Source organism: Aquarana catesbeiana, linkage group LG07 (assembly GCF_042186555.1).
Source record: "Aquarana catesbeiana isolate 2022-GZ linkage group LG07, ASM4218655v1, whole genome shotgun sequence".
Taxonomy (NCBI): domain Eukaryota; kingdom Metazoa; phylum Chordata; class Amphibia; order Anura; family Ranidae; genus Aquarana; species Aquarana catesbeiana.
Window position 1 is genome coordinate 58,824,278 of NC_133330.1, and position 19,571 is coordinate 58,843,848.

Here is a 19,571-nt window from a genome sequence, read left to right on the forward strand (position 1 = left end):
TTTAGGAGCAGTTGGGCATTTTTTTCAGCTGCCCCTGAACTCTCCTCTATGTTATCCTATTAGTACATGTACACAGGGTCGTTTCTAGGCAGTTGAGTTTAGAAGCATTTTTGGAACGCAAAAAAAATGCATTCAGGACCGATGTTCAGAGGCATTTGAAATGCCAAATGCCTGAAACAGCTTGCAAACGCTGCTAAACACGGTAACTTGTGTTTAGCAGCGTTTCGTTTACGCTCCTAAATGCAATGCGCAAAATGCTGGATTCCAGGATTCTAGCTGTCAAGTTAAATCGTTCAGGAGAGGTTAAACAAAGTCCGGTGTACATGAAACCTAGAGTTCCTTTCACTGGAACTAAGGGGCCAAGCCCAACACCACAATCCCCCCTCCACCAAATGATTTGGACGAGTGCACAAAGCAAGGCTCATAAAGATGGATGAGTGAGTTTGGGGTGGAGGAACTTGACTGGCCTAAACCCTTATAGAACACCTTTGGGATGAATTAGAGCAGAGACTGCGAGCCAAGCATTCTCATCCAACATCAGTACCTGACCTCACAAATGCGCTACTGTAAGAATGGTCAAACATTCCCATAGACACACTCCTAAACCTTGTGGACAGCCTTCACAGAAGGGATGAAGCTGTTATGGCTGCAAAGGGTGGGCCAACTCAATATTGAACCCTACGGACTGGGATGCCATTAAAGTTCATGTGCGTATAAAGGCAGGCGTCTCAATACTTTTGGTAATATGGTGTATATAGGTACATAGTTAATCTGGTTGAAAAAAGACACAAGTCCATCCAGTTCAACCAACAGAGAGACAGATCCAGAATAACAGAATCAAATCATTTATTATTTCAAGTATTTGTTAAAATGGCAAAAAAGTAGAGACAGTCAGGAAAGGACAATTCATCGTTTATACAAAACCCACAAAACTCCCTCAATCAGTTACATCATATAGGGCACATATTGGACAATTTAATTTTTTCATAATTATCTTGTTAACAATCGGAAAGGCAGGACAGATAAAAAAATAGAAATTTGTAAGCGTACATGATATAGCCAAAGTAGTAAAGTATTCAAGACTAAAATAAAGCTATTTAGTACAGTATTAGAAACCGAGGCAATAATATCGCCTTTTGCTTCCAAATTATGTCACCAGCAAAACAAAATGGCCAAAGAAAGGACTGAAGATTTAATGTCTAGTGCACAGATGGGTCACACTCTCAAAGATATGCAATCGGCACAAGGTATGGACGGCAGCACCACAGACAGGCAGATGATACACACTAAGGCTTGTATAGATGGGCATTACATTCAGAATTGATTCGAAAGGTGCTTTGACTTAGGGTTGAGTTGCTTGGTTTGGCAATTTAGCTGCATTAAACTGCTCCAAATTGTTTTAGCATATCAAGTTCAGAAGCAAACAAAAGCCCATGTTCCTGAGTCCCAATGGTGAAAAGAAATCCGGGCCTCATATAAAGAGAGGACCTGAAAAAAAATGTCTGTGCTCTGATAGTAACCAAATGGCAGATCAGGGAAGGAGGGGAAATCTACTCAAATGGGACAAAGAACGTTTTTTGTTTTTTTAACCCTTCCCAGCCATATCTAAAATTTATTTTAAAAAAAATTGAGCTGGAGTTGGAATTTTTTTTCCAACAAATGCAGATTTTCACTGTAAGGTCTGGGGTTTTGATAGGAGGGAGGAAGGAGGAGAGAAGAAAGGGTGATTCAGAAAACTGGACGGGGCTTCGCAAGAGCAAAAATTCAACTCAGAAGTTTCAGTGAAAAGAGGTAGCTCCGAAATAAGCCACTTTGGCAAAAGTGTGTTTAAACAGTTCATAACTCCAATCAAACTGATTCATGGATAACATGATCCAGTGCAGGTCAGAGGGTGGCACTCAACAAAATTGTCTACAGGCGACACACAGTTTTAGAAATGAGGCCTACAGGCTCAGTATGAGACTCATCTTTTCTTCGAGGTATATAAAATAGTTTGCATACAAACACTAAGCTGGCATTTCACATTAAAACACTATAAATGGGAAAAATCTGATGATTTAAAAAAAAATAAGTGACGGATTATGAGTTGAGCAGCTCTTTGAAAATGATCACAATCTCCCATTTCCCCAAATGACATCATGTCATAAGTTTCCTGGCACCTCCACTGAACAGTCCCCTATTTTGCTCTGTGAAAATGATACATTCTGTGTTAGAGGCTTCCGTGTGTCCATTTTGTGTTTCTTCTTTGATGAAATTTTCACTTTTTGCTTATGCTTGCAACGGCCTTCTTGGCGGCATCATCTAGGTTTTCGGCGGAGGTGATTGGCAAGCCGCTCTCGTCCAGAATTCGCTTGGCCTCGTGGACATTTGTTCCTGGGGAGAAATTAAAAAGATGCCATCTTAACAATTAAAAGGACAAATTTGTGTATGATCTGACAACTAAACAAATGAGAAGTAGACAATAGAGCTGCACAATTAATCGTTAAAAAATCGTGATCTCGATTCACCCCCTCTGACTATCTCTCCTGCTGAGTTTGCCGATTCTCTCATATAAACAAGTGGAGCGATTATCTGTTCACTCAGCTGTCAAAAGAAAGCATCAGGGCAGTCTGCCAAGTTTAGAACTTAAAACATTGTAACTAACTTCCTTCTTAGATCAAAGGGATGGAACTTCTGTGTAAACAAATAATCTGGGAATTCTGCCAAGTTTTAAAACAAGGTGTAAATGTAGGAAGTTTAATCACTTAAAGTGGAGTTCCACCCACTTTTACAACTCTTCAGCATCCCTCACTAAACTGTGCACTGCAAACGAATTGGATATTTTAAAAATTTTTTCTCAGCACCTACTGTATATCTGCTCTATTCATTTTTCACTTCCTCCTCCCTGGCCGTGGCCCATCGCATCATTTCCTGTTTACAATGCCTTCTGGGAAGGGGCGGCAACTTTCTCTGACACTGCCGTTGCTATGGAAACCTGACCTGAAACCTGCACACTTCTTGTGCTGCACTGAGCATGTGCAAGATCTGCAAGGATGAGATCCAGGCAGAAATACAGTCTGGCTTCAGATGCCCACACTTAAGATGGCCACGGCCTGCTGTAAGTTTATAAAATAACAAATTACTGCTATAAACTAACAAAACAGACCTTAGTTTACAGACTAACTTTACTAGAATACATTAAGCTTGTGTATTATAGGGGTATTTTTATTTAAAAAGTATAATTTCGGCCAGAACACCACTTTAAAGTCTAAATCTTTTTCTGACACTTCTTTCTTAAGTTAAAATCAATATTTTTTGCTGGAAAATTACTTGGAACCCCCAAAAATATTTTATATATATATATATATATATATATATATATATATATATATATTTTTTTTTTAGCAGAGACCCTAGGGAATAAAATGGCAATTGCTGCAATATTTTATGTCACACTGTATTTGCCCAGCGGTCTTTCAAATGCAATTTTTTGGGGAAAAAATACACTTCAATAAATAAAAAATATGAAACAGTAAAGTTAGCTCAATTTTTTTGTTTTAATGTGAATGATGATGTTACGCCGCGAGAATCGCGAGAGAATCGTGATCTATCTTCTATGCAAAAAAATTGCGATTCTCATTTTAGCCAGAATCGTGCAGCTCTAGTAGACAATGAGGTATAAAGTAATGGTAGTTCAAAAAGGAAAAGGATTGCCATTAAAAATTCAAATGAATTTTCATTTGCTGTTCCACAGCAAATATGCACTAGAGATGTAGTAGATTGTACATATTTACTAGACATGTCGTAGATTGTACAAAGATGCCACAGAGACTTTGCCTCCCACTTTGTACAGATGGTTACATTGATAACATTTCTTGTACATGGCTCTCTCTCAAGAACCAATTTACATCCTTTTGGAAGATCAGTTTGCTTGAAATCTGCCAGTACTTCATTTCATGTTGCAACCCTTTCTTTACGGTGGGGAAAATTATTTGATCCCTGCAGATTTTGTAAGTTTGCCCACTTACAAAAAAATGAATCTATCATCTTTTATCATAGGTTTTAAGTGATTTTAAGTGATAAGAGTCAGAATATCAACCAAAAATCCAGAAAAACAAAACAAAACACATAATACAACTGTTATACATTGAGTTGCAGTTCAGTGAGTAAAATAAGTATTTGATCCCCAAGCAAAACATGACTTCGTCCTTGGTGGAGAAACCCTTGTGGACAAGCACAGAGGTCAGACGTTTCTTGTAGTTGGTGACCAGGTTTGCACACATCTTAGGAGGGATTTTGGTCCACTCTTCTTTACAAACCTTCTCTAAATCGTTAAGGTTTCTTGGCTGTCACTTGCCAACTCGAAGTTTCAGCTCCCTCCATACATTTTTTTATAGGATTAAGGTCTGGAGACTAACTAGGCCTTCTTGAGTCACTCCTTTGTTGACTTGGCAGTATTTTTTTAGGTGATTGTCATGTCATGCTATCTCCCATCCATGACCCATCTTCAGTGTTCTGGCTGAGAGAAGAAGCTTCTCATCCAAGATTTTACAATACATGGCCCCCTCCATTGGCTCCTCAATGTGGCAAAGTCAGTCTGTACCTTTAGCAGAAAAACAGCCCCATGCTAAACTATAGAGCCCTTTTCTTAGGGTCATAGTAGAGCTGCATGATTCTGGCTAAAGTGAGAATCACTATTTTTTTGCTTAGCATAAAGATCACGATTCTCGTGGCAAAACATCTTTCACATTATACAAAAAAGGTGGGCTAACTTTACTGTTTTTTTTTTTTATTCACTAAAGTGTATTCCCCCCCCCCCAAAAAAAATGCGTTTGAAAGACCGCTGTGCAAATACAGTGCGACATAAAATATTGCAACAACCACCATTTTATTCTCTAGGGTCTCTGCTAAAAAAAAAAATATATATATATATATATATATATATATATATATATATATATATATATATATAATGTTTGGGGGCTCTAAGTAATTTTCTACCAAAAAATACTGATTTTAACTTGTAAGCAACAAGTGTCAAATAAGCTCGAGTCTTTAACCACTTCAGTACTGGGTACTTTCACCCCCTTCCTGCCCAGGCCAATTTTCAGCTTTCAGCGCTGTCGCACTTTGAATGATAAATGCGCAGTCATGCAACACTGAACCCAAATACATTTTTTAGTATGGTCTTCACACATATATTTAATGGTATTTAGTCACTGCTGGGCTTTTTATTTTTTACAAAAAAAAAGGCTGACTTTTTGAAAAAAAAAAAGTTTTTTGTTTCGGTCAGTAAATTTTGTAAAGAAGTAATTTTTCTCCTTCACTGATGGGCGCTGATGAGGCGGCACTAATATGCCGCACTAATAGGTGGAACTGATAGGTGGCTTGGATAGGCGGCACTGATGAGCAGGCACTGATGGACACAGAAAGGCAGCAGTGACTGGCATCACTAATGGGCACTTTACTGTAATCCGGGCACTGATGTGTGTTCCCTGTGAGGAGATGCCGCTGATCGGCTCTCCTCGAAACACACTCTGTCAGTGTGAGGTGATGAGAGCCGATCACCGTCACTTCCGTGTTTACATGTGACTGGCTGTTAATGGACACAGCCGATTACATGGTTAAAGAGCTGCATGATCAGCTCTTTACAGAGATCGGGGGTTGCGCCATGTCCTAGCAACACAGCGCTGCCGCGATCGCTGCGCAGCATGCCCCCCCGCAGGTGCGCGAGAGTGGCTGTTCTGGCCGCCGTCATATGACGTCCACCTAGAACAAGAGCAGCGCCGTCCCTCCGTCATTTGACAGTGGGCGGGCAGGAACCGGTTAAGTGGTTAAACTGACCTCATTTACAGACAGAAGTTCATCCCTTTGATCTAAAAGAACTAAATGTTACAATGTTTCTTTTTAGCGATGTTGTGAGAAACATGGCAGGCTGCCTTTTTTTTTTTACAGCTGTCGGCTTGTGCAGAGAACTCTCTGCACTGAATCGAAGTAATGCTTTTTTAAGATCTGGAGGAGGATAGAATCTCGATTCTTTAGAAATTAATTGTGCAGCTCTAGGTCATAGTCAGCATTTTTCTTCTTACAAACACGGTGAGTTGAGGTAATGCCAAAGAGATCAATTTTGGTCTCATCTGACCACAGCACTTTCTCCCAATCCTTCTATTAATTATTTAAGTGTTCATTGGCAAACTTCAAATGGGCCTGTACATGTACCTTCTTGAAGTGGGGGACCTTGCGGGCGCCGCAGGATTTTAATCCATGGTGGTTTATTGTATTACCAATCGTTTGTTTGGTGACTGTGGTCCCAACTGCCTTTAGATCATTCACAAGCTCCTCCCGTGTAGTTCTGGGCTGATCCCTCACTTTTCTCATGATCATCCTCACCCCATGAGGCGAATTTCTGCACGGAGCTCCAGACCAAGGGCGATTGATGGTTATTTTGTATTTCTACCACTTGCGAATAATGGCTCTAACAGTTGTCTCCTTCTCACCAAGCTTCTTGCTGATGGTCTTTTAGCCCATTCCAGCCTTGTGCAGGTCTACAATTTTGTCCCCTAAGTCCTTTAACAGCTCTTTGGTCTTGCCCATGATGGTGAGGTTTGAATGGAAGAAAGAGTTTCTGTGAACAGGTGTCTTTTTTCTGTAACATTGGGGGGGTTTAGCTCAGTGGTAGATGCATTTTTCCAGTGAGTCCACGGCAGTCAGTTATCAGGTTTGAGGGCGAGGCATCACATTTTTATTAGAAGGAACAAAATAAAAGTTTATACACAGGGGTTCTTCTCCATCAAATGAGAAAATGCCAAGCCACCTGGCTTCTATGCTTGCTTTGCCTTGACTTGACTTCCAGTTCCTTGCTGAACCGTCCTACTCCTGGCCTCAACAGGATTTTCCAGCCCCCTGGGTTTACTCACTGTCCCCAAGACTTCAGGACTTCCTCAGTCCCCTTGGTCTCACTAGCCACCCTGGCTCTCCCAGCCCCTAATCTGGTCTCCTAGGCCCTTGTAGCCACCCAGACCTTCCCTGTGCTTCAGAAAAGAAGTCCCCCCTCACCAGGGATGTAGTCTCACACAGGGCAGACAGTTTTCCTGACAGGGGTATGTCTTTACACTCCACCTTCCACCTTCTCCTGCTCTCACCAGCCCCTCGTTATATGGGCTGTGTGCAAATGGGCACACATCCTGCTGGCTGTCCACAGGATCCGGACACAGGGTTGGAGATGCCGTCTCACCCAAGACTCTTAGGAATCTCCAGACTACAGAGTCTCATTCGGCAATAGCAAAATCTGGAGAAAACTGCCAGAGCATTATTCTCCTCTAAAAACCTATGCTCTGTAGCTCTGCAGTCAGCAGACATGCAAACTCTGTGTCCACTTTCAGTTTAATTCTATAAGGACAGAGCCTCGCTCTGCCACAACACATAACGAGTTCTCGTTAGGAGAACATTCTTATCATTGTTGGTTGGTAGGGGATCAAATACTTATTTTACTCACTGAACTGCAACTGTTATAACATCTGTATCATGTGATTTTTGGTTGATATTCTGTCTCTATCATTTAAAATACACCTACAGAAAGGGAAAAAAGTATTTGATCCCCTGCTGATTTTGTACGTTTGCCCATTGACAAAGAAATTATCAGTTTATAATTTTATTGGTAGGTTTATTTTAAGAATGAGAGACAGAATAACAACAAAAATATCCAGAAAAATGCATTTCAAAAAAGTTATAAATTGATTTGCATTTTATTGAGTGAAATAAGTATTTGATCCCCTATCAATCAGCAAGATTTCTGGCTCCCAGGTGTCTTCTATACAGGTAACGAGCGGAGATTAGGAGCACTCTCTTAAAGGGAGTGCTCCTAATCTCAGCTTGTTACCTGTATAAAAGACACCTGTCCACAGAAGCAATAAATCAATTAGAATCCGATCTCTCCACCATGGTCAAGACCAAAGAGCTGTCCAAGGATGTCAGGGACAAGATTGTAGACGTACACAAGGCTGGAATGGGCTACAAGACCATCGCCAAACAGCTTGGTGAGAGGGTGACAACAGTTGGTGCGATTATTCGCAAATGGAAGAAACACAAAATAACTGTCAATCTCCCTCTGGCTCGGGCACCATGCAAGATCTCACCTCGTGAAGTTTCAACGACCATGAGAACGATGAGGAATCAGTCCAGAACTACACGGGATAATCTTGTCAATGATCTCAAGGCATCTGGGACCATAGTCACCAAGAAAACAATTGGTAACACACCACGCCGTGAAGGACTGAAATCCTGCAGGGACCGCAAGGTCCCCCTGCTCAAGAAAGCACATGCACAGGCCCATCTGAAGTTTGCTAATGAACATCTGAATGATTCAGAGGAGAACTAGGTGAAAGTGTTGTGGTCTGATCAGACCAAAATCAAGCTCTTTGGCATCAACAACTCGTCGTGTTTGGAGGAGGAGGAATGCTGCCTATGACCCCAAGAACACCATTGACACATGAAGGTGGAAACATTATGCTTTGGGGGTGTTGTTCTGCTAAGGGGCTTGGGCAACTTCACTGCATCAAAGGGACAATAGGCAGGGCCATGTACTGTCAAATCTTGGGTGAAAACCAGGGCATTGAAAATGGGTCGTGGGGTATTCTAGCATTACAATGACCCAAAACACACGGCTAAGGCAACAAAAGAGGGCTCAAGAACAAGCAAATGAAGGTTCTGAAGTGGGCTAGCCAGTCTCCGGACCCATAGAAAATATGTGGAGAGAGCTGAAGGTTCGAGTTACCAAGCGTCAGCCTCGAAACCTTAATGACTTGGAGAGGATCTGCAAAGAGGAGTGGGACAAAATCCCTCCTGAGATGTGTGTAAACCTGATGGCCAACTACAAGAAATGTCTGATCTCTCTTTGACAGGGGTTAAATACTTATTTCACTAATTAAAATGCAAATCAATCTATAATTTTTTTGAAATGCGTTTTTCTGGATATTTTTGTTGTTATTCTGTCTCTCAAAGGTTTAGTACAGCGGTCTCCAAACTGCAGCCCTTTGTTGCCCCTGAGGCACTATTACCCCCACTGTTAGCAACAGTGGGGCATATTTCCTCCCACTGACACCAACAATGAGGCACTGTTCCTCCCACTGATATTAATAATGGGGGACTATTTCTCCTACTGACGCCAATCTGACGCCAATGATGGGGCACTAGTAGTCCCACTGACACCAACGATGGGGCACTATTACTCCCCCTAAGACCAATAACGGGGCATTGTTTACTCCCACTGTCAGTGAGAGGATATTTTTTTCTCCCACTGCCAACTCCAGCCCCTCTAAAGTTTGAACGACAGTAAACTTGCCCTTGGTTTATAAAGTTTGGAGACCCCTGGTCTAGTTATAAACTAAGAACAAACAGAAGCTGAGCTACTACCTCCTGTAGAGAGTTCAAATCTCTCTAATTGGGTGTAGGTTTCTGAAGCCTCACATACGCACTTTGCCCACTAGTAAGACTGCCAGTATACGGATCGTATTTTCAACTAAAATAACAGTCAGCAGCACAAGAGAGACCTCACTGACTGAAGTGCTTTTTTTCTTCTAATTTGGTTAAACTTGGGCTTTTAGTATCTCTCAATGATTAAGCTCTTAAAACTGCATGAACTGGAACTAGTGGATCTCATGGTCCATGTTTATTCTACTTGGTTTTGTTTTACATGCCAAGAATGCTTTCTTTTTTTTTGTGATTTTGGACCCTTTCACACGAAGGGGCCGATCAGATCCGCCTATCAGTTCTTCAGGCATACCTGATCGGACCCCTCCATTCAACCTCATGCAGGTGTAAACGTTTACAGCTGCCTGCCTCAGATCCAATCCAGTCCACAAAAAAAGAAAAAAAAAGGGAAGGGGATTCGGCCCCCTCCATCTAGGCGCATAGGATCGGATCAGAGGGCAGTTGGTTGTTAGACAGCAAAATCCTTTTACATCCAGCTTCCCATAGAGCAGAGCGGGCTCTGCAGAAACTGAGTGGACACGGACCTGTCATCCGCCCGCTCTGCTCCGATCACCAGGGGATTGGCAGACAGATCTTGTGCTGATCTAAACGGGGTCTGCCCCATGTGAAAGGGGCCTTACTCAACAGAACTGGTTAGGCTGCCATTTTTTGATAAAAAAAATAATTTAGAGGTCATTCAAAACATAAGTGATGCACTTATACATTTTCAGTACTACTCCAAAAATATGATGCGCTTTTAACTTTCCATCTCCCCCAGCAGCTTTTTTTTTTTTTTTTTTAAATTAAAATGTAAACGATCTACAAATCTAAACTGTACAAGTAACAAAACTACTGAAATGCTTACTTTTCCTGAAGAAGATGCAGCCTTACATATGTGTGTTTAGATTCACACAAATGTAGGGACCATACCCTTTGATTATGCGATCTTTTCCAAAAGGGCAGCCAGTCTAAACATTGACCCTCTCTCCTCAGAGATCACACATTAATGCTTAGGACCTTAGACCATGGCTAGCATTGAAGGGAACCTGGAGAGACCTTTTCTCAAGGAAGCATTTCAGTCCTTCCATTAGACTTTATAAACTCACCCCAGACAACAGTCTATGCTAACATTTGAATACAGACTCCCTTAAACATGACCCATTAATATTCTTCATGTGTCTGCATAACGTCTTCATAAATAAGTTATAAAATGAAAATGGAATGGTTACCCAATTTGTGCAGCACATTAGGAAGTACATGGCAATTAACAGCTAAGATTCTAGTTAAGCTGCTAATTTAATCAGTGGTAGCGCTCACACATATGGCTACAGTGGGAAACACAACACACTATCCACATACATAAAGAACGCTAATTACTTTTCTAGATGTGCTGGAAAACCCAGAGCTTTAAAATAAATTTAGAACTGTATTTTAGCAGCTGACTAAACTACATCAAGAACTTCTGGCCTTCTTTAAGGTGGATCTGAACTCAAAAAGTGAAGAGTTTTGAAATTATAGGGAACAGCTAGAAATGTTAAGTGTGCTTAAGCAGTACATAGACAATTGCACCTTTTGCTTTTAACTCCCCCAAATGAATAGCAGTGTACTTCCCGTGCCTTAAGCCTCATAGTTGTATACCCGCAAGGTTGAGATCTTAGACATTGGTTCCTCTGTCTGCTGGGATCAGGAGATTTGGAGTGACATTTGGTGATGTCTCTACTGTGCTGCTCACTGTTCTACTTGCTGGAGAGGTAGCTGTACCTAAGCACCTGTAGTGCAAAAATCTCCCTGCTTTTGCTTCAATGTGTGGATCTGTGCTTCCTCCTTGTCTCTTGCTGCTTCTTGAATCTTCCTCCACCAGTCACCGAGGGCAGCTCTGACATGTAAAAGCAATGCCCCGCTCCTCTGCCAAGGGAGCTGCACCCACACACAGATAGGCAGTGCATAACCAGTTCTGAGGTATAAGGTAGATTGTGCTGGAACCTACTGCTGGGAGTGTGTGGTAGTGTTGTGTTTAGATTTAGGACTGGTTCACACTAGTGCAACTTCTGATGCAACAAGGGAAATATCATTGTTTTCAATGGTGTCTGTTCTAATCAATGTGACTCAGAACGGTGGCATTTTGGAAAAAAGTTCCTGCACTACTTCGGTGTGATTTACAGTGCGACTTGGCCCTATAGAATGTGCAAAGTCACAACACAGTGTATCAAAGTCACACCACATAATTGCACTGTTATTCACATCAAAGTCGCACCGCAGTAGAGTGAACCGAGCCTTAAGCCACCATCATGTTAATGAACCTAGTGGATCATCCAACTGGTATGTAGGCCATTTCTGCAAGCCGATGGTTCATCGTCATAACCCTGAGTTGTGTAGGTAAAACTCTGATCTGAAGATTGGCGTGCCACACCATAAGGTTATAATACAGAAGGAAGTTTATTGATTGTGTGTAGTAGCCAAAGCGTTTTATTTCCCTTGATTAGAGCTTACAAAATGTAGGGTTGACAATCTTGAAATCCATAGGTAATTGGCGATTTAGCTGGTGTGCGTACCCACTGCAACACAGCAGTTTGGGACCCCAGAAACCGTTGGTTACTGTACCCAATACATTACTTGCTGGATAATAACTTTATGGTGTGGTGCTTCAATCACTAGATCAGATTTTGCCTACAGTGTAGAACAAGGCATGGACAGAGAGCAATGGGGAAAGTATCAGGTTCACAGGCAGTAACAGGGACCAGTCATTTGTCCCCTGCTTTCCTTTTTGGGCAGAAATTCCACAGTTCAGGTCGTTTTTACCAAAAGAGCAAGGCACAATTTTTACACCTCTAATCCCTACATGATCCAAATGCTCCAATAAGAGGAAAAAAAAAATTCTTGATCAGAAAACCCCCTGGATCAAAAATCTGTTAAATCTAAATGTGTGCCTTTCAAGCTTTTAGCACAGTTCACATTATTCCAAGTATATACTTTTTGGTTTGGCTAGAGTGCCGCTTAACACAGCGCATTTCAGATGTAGCACAAATCTTGGAGCGGTTATAAAAATCTATCTGCTCTCGCTGTTACATTGTGTCATATCAGTAGAAATAATGATGATTTATAGCAAACATCATAATTACAGAGTAAACTGTGTGCGCACATTCTCCGAGGGGTTAGCTGCTGTGATTTGAGCAGTGTGTGTGGTAACAGGCTATAGAGGATCTTAGTGATGTGATAACTCTGAACGGAGACAAATTGGTACAGTGAGTACATTAATGTAGTGTGGTGTGGTTTATCCAGTATGGCAGTGCACGGGGTGATAATCCACAGACATCCGCAGTGGGATACGGTAGTGCCTTAAGAGAGGTTGTTACCTGCCCATCTCTGCAAAGAGTATCCCTCTGACCTCCATATACTCACCTTACCTGCGCTCCCTTGCAACTTTTTGCCCCTCTGCAGCCTGCTTTGAAATCGAAAGCGTTGGTGAACCCGGGGGGAATCAAAGGGTCAGCACCCCTCATGTGCATGGGACTAGTGACGGGTAGCTAGGCACCACAACAAAGGAGCAAGTCACATGCTTCCCCGACACCTAACGTGCCGGGCATTCTCAGAAAATGTGGGGGAGCACAGGTAGGGCAAGTATAAGCGGGAAGGCCTTTGCAGAGACCATGTCACTGCATGGGATAGGTGAGTGATAGGTGACAAATTCTCTGTAACCCCTTTACTGCCACTGACGTATGTCATACTTTGGTGGCAGTGGGAGGTTTTACATACAGTGTTTGTAGATCTCAAAAACCAACTCAGAAGAAAGCCCTAGAGCTGCCCCATCACTTTCAAGGACCTCTGGAAGTGCAATCCGCCCCCACTCTGCCAGGCTTCCTTGTCCCACCTATTGGCCCAGTGCCTGCATGGTTGGCGTCAGTGAATAGAGAGGAAGGAGACCAGTGAATTTTCATTTGCTGACCCCCCTTACCTAGCGGGATCCCACAAGCGACTTGCATACCATCACTTCTGGCTCCTGCTGTCATTTTCCCAAGCCACTGTGGCTGAGGAAGAAGCTAATGGAACATGATCTGTGCTTCACTAGCATCAATGGAGAGCAGGTGAGACATCAGGGGTCTAAAAGACCCCTGATGTCTGATTTTATTATAAGCAATATTTTAAAAATTGACATGGTCCCCTGTAATATAAAGTTTTAGTGAAATAAAACTGAGAAAAATAAAATTAACACCCAAGCACTTTAAATTTCCCACCCTCCCAAAAAAAAAAAAATTTATTATACCTTTTCATGTGACAACACTGAAGAAATTACACATTGCTACAATGTAAAGTAGTGAGTGTACAGCTTGTATAACAGTGTAAATTTGCCCTCCCCTCAAAATAACTCAACACACAACCATTAATATCTAAACCCCTGACAACAAAAGTGAGTACACCCCTAAGTGAAAATGTCCAAATTGGGCCCACAGTGTCAATATTTTGTGTGGCCACCATTATTTTCCAGCACTGCCTTAACCCTCTTGGGCATGGAGTTCACCAGAGCTTCACAGGTTGCACTGGAGTCCTCTTCCACACCTCCATGACAACATCACGGAGCTGGTGGATGTTAGAGTACTTGCGCTCCTCCACCTTCTGATGCTCAGTAGGGTTTAGGTCTGGAGACATGCTTGGCCAGTCCATCACCTTTTCCCTCAGCTTCTTTAGCAAGGCAGTGATCATCTTGGAGGTGTGTTTGGGGTCGTTATGTTGGAATACTGCCCTGCGGCCCAGTCTCCAAAGGGAGGGGATCATGCTCAGCTTTAGTATGTCACAGTCCATGTTTGCATACATGGTTCTCTCAAAGAACTGTAGTTCCCCATTATTGTGAGATACTGTACGTGCACTCACACGTCTAGATCGCCTATGTCCAAAAATATTGACTGTGCTACACATATCTCCACTCACGTCGTATCGAAACAATTCTAGTCTCATTATTTGCAGTTAACAATAAATAGGTGACCTGAATGGGTCAGGTTCAGAGGGCTGTACTGCCTGCCAAGTGCGACAGTGGGGATAAATTTTGCCACAATGTGCCGCAAATGCACAACACGCAGCAAATGTACATCCCGATTCTCTGCGTTTTCAGCTAGAGTGTAATTTCACCTTTTCACACTGTCACTGCTCATACAGCCGGTGCAACTGTCCAAGGGTCTGAAAAATTTCTGCGACAGAGCACGATGGTTCAAAAGTAGTCATGTGACCAATCAGAATCATTCAGATCCCTCCTGGAAACCCTGAGGAAAGAAGGGGGAGACAAGCAGGGCTTTCCCTGGGGGAAGGGGGGGGGGGGGTTGTTCATTCACAGTTTGTTTTGTGAAAAGGTGAACTTAAAGAGGAACTGCAGTCTGATCACATCATTTGTAAGAAAAATATCTTTGCCATTCTGAAGCTTCCCTCCAACCACTTTGCATATTATTTTATATATACTGTGATTCTGTACTTGCCAAATATGCTGCAGAAATCTCCCTCCACTGAGTCTGGATGCATCCATTTTAACTGTGGGCAGCTGAAGCTGCTGCCTGTTCACTTCCTGGATTTACACAAACATATATATACACACACACAGACACTCACACCACTGCTTGACTGCACATTTCTCCCCTCTGGATGAATACACATGGATCACTGCATTCTCCTCCTAGCTCTGCCCTCATCCAGTCCTGCAGCTCTCCTTGTCTCTACTGTGACCGGGGCTGGTGCAAGTATTTTTGACACCCTAATTTTGCCACCTTCCCCTTGGCTCCACCCTTGACTCCACCCCCTTTGCCCTGCCCTTGTATACCCCACCTTTTAATGAAGCGCCCATCAATGCAGCCTCACCAGCGCCCATCAATGCAGCCTCACCAGCGCCCATCAATGCAGCCTCACCAGCGTCCATCAATGCAGCCTCACCAGCGTCCATCAATGCAGCCTCACCAGCGCCCATCAATGCAGCCTCACCAGCGCCCATCAATGCAGCCTCACCAGCGCTCATCAAATGCAGCTTCTCCAGCACCCATCAATGAATATTTGCTTGCTTCCATTCATTTGGGAGTCAGGACACAGACACAGTCCTCTGCTGCGCCTCTGAGACACTATGTGCGAATGGAGCGGCGGCTGCCTACTGATGTGGAGACTTAGTTGCTTGCTGCAGAGAGTATGAACACCAGTGGCCGGGCCCCCTGGGCGGCTGCCTAGTTTGCTTAGTGGTAGCACCGGCCCTGACTGTGACCCTCCTCCACTCTCCTGACCCTCCCCCCCACCTTGCTGGCAAACTCTCAGGAGAGAGAGAGCGCTGTGTATGATGTCATAAGCCTAAGCTAATGATCAGACAAGAAACAGGAAGTGGGCTGTATCAGGTATTTACTGGCAGAAAAAAAAATGTTTTACTATACAAAGTTAAAACAACAAGGGCAGAAGATTTAATAGATGGAAAGATGTAAAAACGACTGAAGGGCCACTTTAAACTTTGAGGGGAGCAGTTGGAGGGCAGTAAAAATATGGCTCCCCCGCCCCCCCCGGCAACCACAAGTGAAAATAAAGCCTAACATTGTTACCAGTTATCTGTGTGGACTAAAAAACCTTCTAGGTTACAGAGCAGAGGAGAGCAGAAGTTTCTGTATTCCTATAATACGGTGACAATGTCACTTCTTCATACAGTACAGTGAGTGTTGTCACCCTAGGCCTGGGGTCTCCAAAGTACGGCCCTCCAGTTGTTCAGGAACTACAATTCCCATCATGCCCAGTCATGTCTGTGAATGTCAGAGCTTTACAATGCCTCATGGGGCGTGTAGTTCCGCAACAACTGGAAGGCCGTACTTTGGAGATCCCTGCGCCTAGACCTAAAAGTGTGTTACTGGCAGGATCACCAGGTGGAAATAAAGAAGAAAAAACATGTATCTAAACTGCAATAGATTACATTTGTGTTTTTGGGCTTAGATGTGTTTAAATTCACATTTTTTTCATACCAAAACTCAAACTAGATGCTTATCATGGAAATTCATTTTTTTTTCCCACTCAGAATCAGAACGCAGAATTCGAAAAGATTTAACATCTTCCCCCATAAGTCATTGTGGTTGATTTACACCCATTAAAGCGTACTCATCGTCTTTCCATAAACAACGGAGAGCTGAAAACCGCACTTCAATCATACCTGTCTGCTTTCCTATTACTCTCTACAGCATTTGTTAAAAGCCAGAAGTCTGGGAGGAAGAAGGATGTGCGCTCTGCTCTTTCTCGCTCTCTCCCTCGTCTGCCGTTAGCCTGTGTGGAGTCTGCAATTAATGCCGATTTAATATTTTATAACTTTGATTCTGAGCACTGCTGCTTGGGATGCAGCTGAAGGATGTTCTATTTTAATGTGGTGTAAAAAAAAAAAAAGCGAAATGTCATTCTGGGGAAACGGTAATCGGGAAGCAGCTGAGCAGAGGGTGCAATCCGCTAAAATGTATCTATTGATCAGCGTAGACGATGAACAACATCCCATTGTAACGAAGGAGAGCGGCACTCAATGAACAGATTAATATCTATAAAAAACGTTTTTGTACTGAACTAGAGAATTAAAGGGCTCTCCAAGTACTACTTTTGCTATAATGTCAGCATTATGTAACACCATATAAAAAAAGTACAGCCGCTTTCTATTTACAAAGAGCATACCCATGTCAGTCAGACATATGTGGACCAATTGAGCATCCTTATGCGCCGCACACACGAGCGGAATTTCCGTCGTAAAAATCTTGGATGTTTTTTTCCGATGGAATTCCGCTCAAGCTTGCCTTGCATACATACGGTCACACAAAAGTTCTCTGAACTTTAGACCGTCAAGAACGCGGTGATGTACAACACTACGACGAGCCGAGAAAATGAAGTTCAAGGCTTCTGAGCATGCGTCAAATTGTTACAGAGCATGTGTGTTTTTTTGCGCGTCGGAATTGCATACGAACGCATTTTCGGATAGGAACTTTTTCCGACCAAAAAATAGAGAACCAGCAAGAGTCCGATGGAGCATACACACGGTCACAATTTCCAACCAAAAGCTCTCATTGGAGTTTTGCTGGTGGCATTTCCGATCATGTACACGTGGCATAAGGAGTCCTATACTATGCCGCTATGCCAAAACACCAATAAATCTAAACTGCAGGCAAATACATACATACATACTACCAAAAGTATTGTGACGTCTGCCTTTACACACACATGAACTTTAATGCCCTCCCAGTCTTAGTCTGTAGGGTTCAATATTGAGTTGGCCCACCCTTTGCAGCTATAACAGCTTCAACTCTTCTGGGAAGGCTGTCCACAAGGTTTAGGAGTGTGTCTATGGGAATGTTTGACCATTCTTCCAGAAGCGCATTTGTGAGGTCAGGCACTGATATGAACGAGAAGGCTTGGCTAGCAGTCTCTTCTCGAATTCATCCCAAAGGTATTCTATCGGTTTGAGGTCAGGACCCTGTGCAGGCCAGTCACGTTCCTCCACCCCAAGCTCGCTCATCCATGTCTTTATGGACCTTGCTTTGTGGACAGCCTTCCCAGAAGAGTTGAAGCTGTTATAGCTGCAAAGGGTGGGCCAACTCAATATTGAACCCTACGGACTAAAACTGGGATGCCATTAAAGTTCATGTGTGTAAAAGCAGGTGTCCCAATACTTTTGACCATATAGTGTATATATGTGGAAAAAAGGGAATGGCAATTCTGTCCAACCACTTTCGAAATTCAAACACCTCTGCCAAACAGCACAGACCAGGAGGGTGACACCACCTCCTCTGATAGAGTTAAGGAACACAGTGGTTTTAAAAGTAGAATTCCAGGCCAAACCTAACTAGTCTTAAAAATGATCTCTCCCCTTTTCTTTCCAAAACCTATGTAAGAAAGATATAGTGTATATACTTACCTATTTTCAGCCTGCTCCAGTCTGGTAACATGATCTGGCTCCCCTACGTCAGCCAGTGGTGGCTGCAGGGGAGAGGAGGGAGCACCAATAATGGAAGCGCCATGGAAGACTATGAGTAATAGTGCTCTCTACTCTCCCCTGCAACTGATACTGACTGACACAGGGGAAATCATGTGACTGGACTGGAGTAGCCTGAAAAGAGGCAAGTCTGCGGATCTTTTTACACAGGTTAGTTCGCATACTGTAGGTGTTTGGAGGATTTTTAAGACTAATTAAGCTCACCCTGGAATTCTACTTTAAGGCTTAAAGCACAGTTCCACCCAAAAATGGAACTTCCGCTTTAAGGGAGGTGACCCCCTGACATGCCACATTTGGCATATCATTTTTTTTGGGGGGGGCCGGGTCCCAGCTCCCACTTCCTCCCGGCGCACCGCGGCACCCGAAGGGAGATTACCTCTCCCCCTTCCCTCTCAGCAATCATCTGGGACAGGTCTCAGATGACTGCCCGGACAGTCACGGCTGGGCGCCCACAGTGACAATGCCGACGCTGTAGAGAGGAGGGGGAGACGAGCGAGGCTTCGTTCCCCCGCATCGCTGGACCCTGGGACAGGTGAGTGTCCAATTATTAAAAGTCAGCTGCTGACTTTTAATTTTTTTTAAGCAGAACTCCGCATTTTTACAACCTCTACTGAAACGATTTAACTTGACAGATAAAAACTCACGCCTAAAACGTCCGTTTTGCCGTGTTTACATGCCTCGTTTAGCAGCGTTTTGCCGCGTTTGCGTTTAGAAGCGTTTTTTAAAAAAAAATAGCCAAAAATTAAAAACGCCTGTAAACGGTTACGCATTTAGCATCTGAAACTTCAGAAACTTTGGCGTCTGAACTCATTTTTTTGCCTTCAAAGAAAAGCCTATAAACGCAACTGTCTAAAAACAACATTAAATGAACCTATGTACATGTACACATAAGATAAGATTGGATGAGTTCAGGGGCAGCTGAAAAAAGCAGCCAACTGCCTCTGAACGTCCGTTTACCAGCATGAGGCCTAAGTGCCATCTATGTTCCTGAAGGGGAGATTTTCCCCCACATCCTGTTTTGTCCAAAACCCATCACAAGGCCAGAATTACAAAGGCTTCTATAGCTGCATTATCTTGCAGAAAATGAAAGTTCCTTGGAAGCCATGGTGATCCGATGGCTTCACTTCTTTCAAAGACATCCAGTTGGAGAAGGTATTCA

At 43.1% G+C, this 19,571-nt stretch overlaps 1 protein-coding gene across 1 annotated transcript in view; it reads right to left on the reverse strand.

Moving 5' to 3' along the window:
• Nucleotides 1-829: 829 nt before the first annotated feature.
• The window catches only part of SUCLG2 (succinate-CoA ligase GDP-forming subunit beta), a 371,194-nt gene continuing 352,452 nt past the window's right edge, over nucleotides 830-19,571 (reverse strand). The window contains exon 11 of the mRNA XM_073592203.1: nucleotides 830-2,373. Coding sequence (XP_073448304.1) covers nucleotides 2,258-2,373 — 116 coding nt within the window. The 3' untranslated portion in view covers nucleotides 830-2,257. The remainder of the gene's footprint in view (nucleotides 2,374-19,571) is intronic.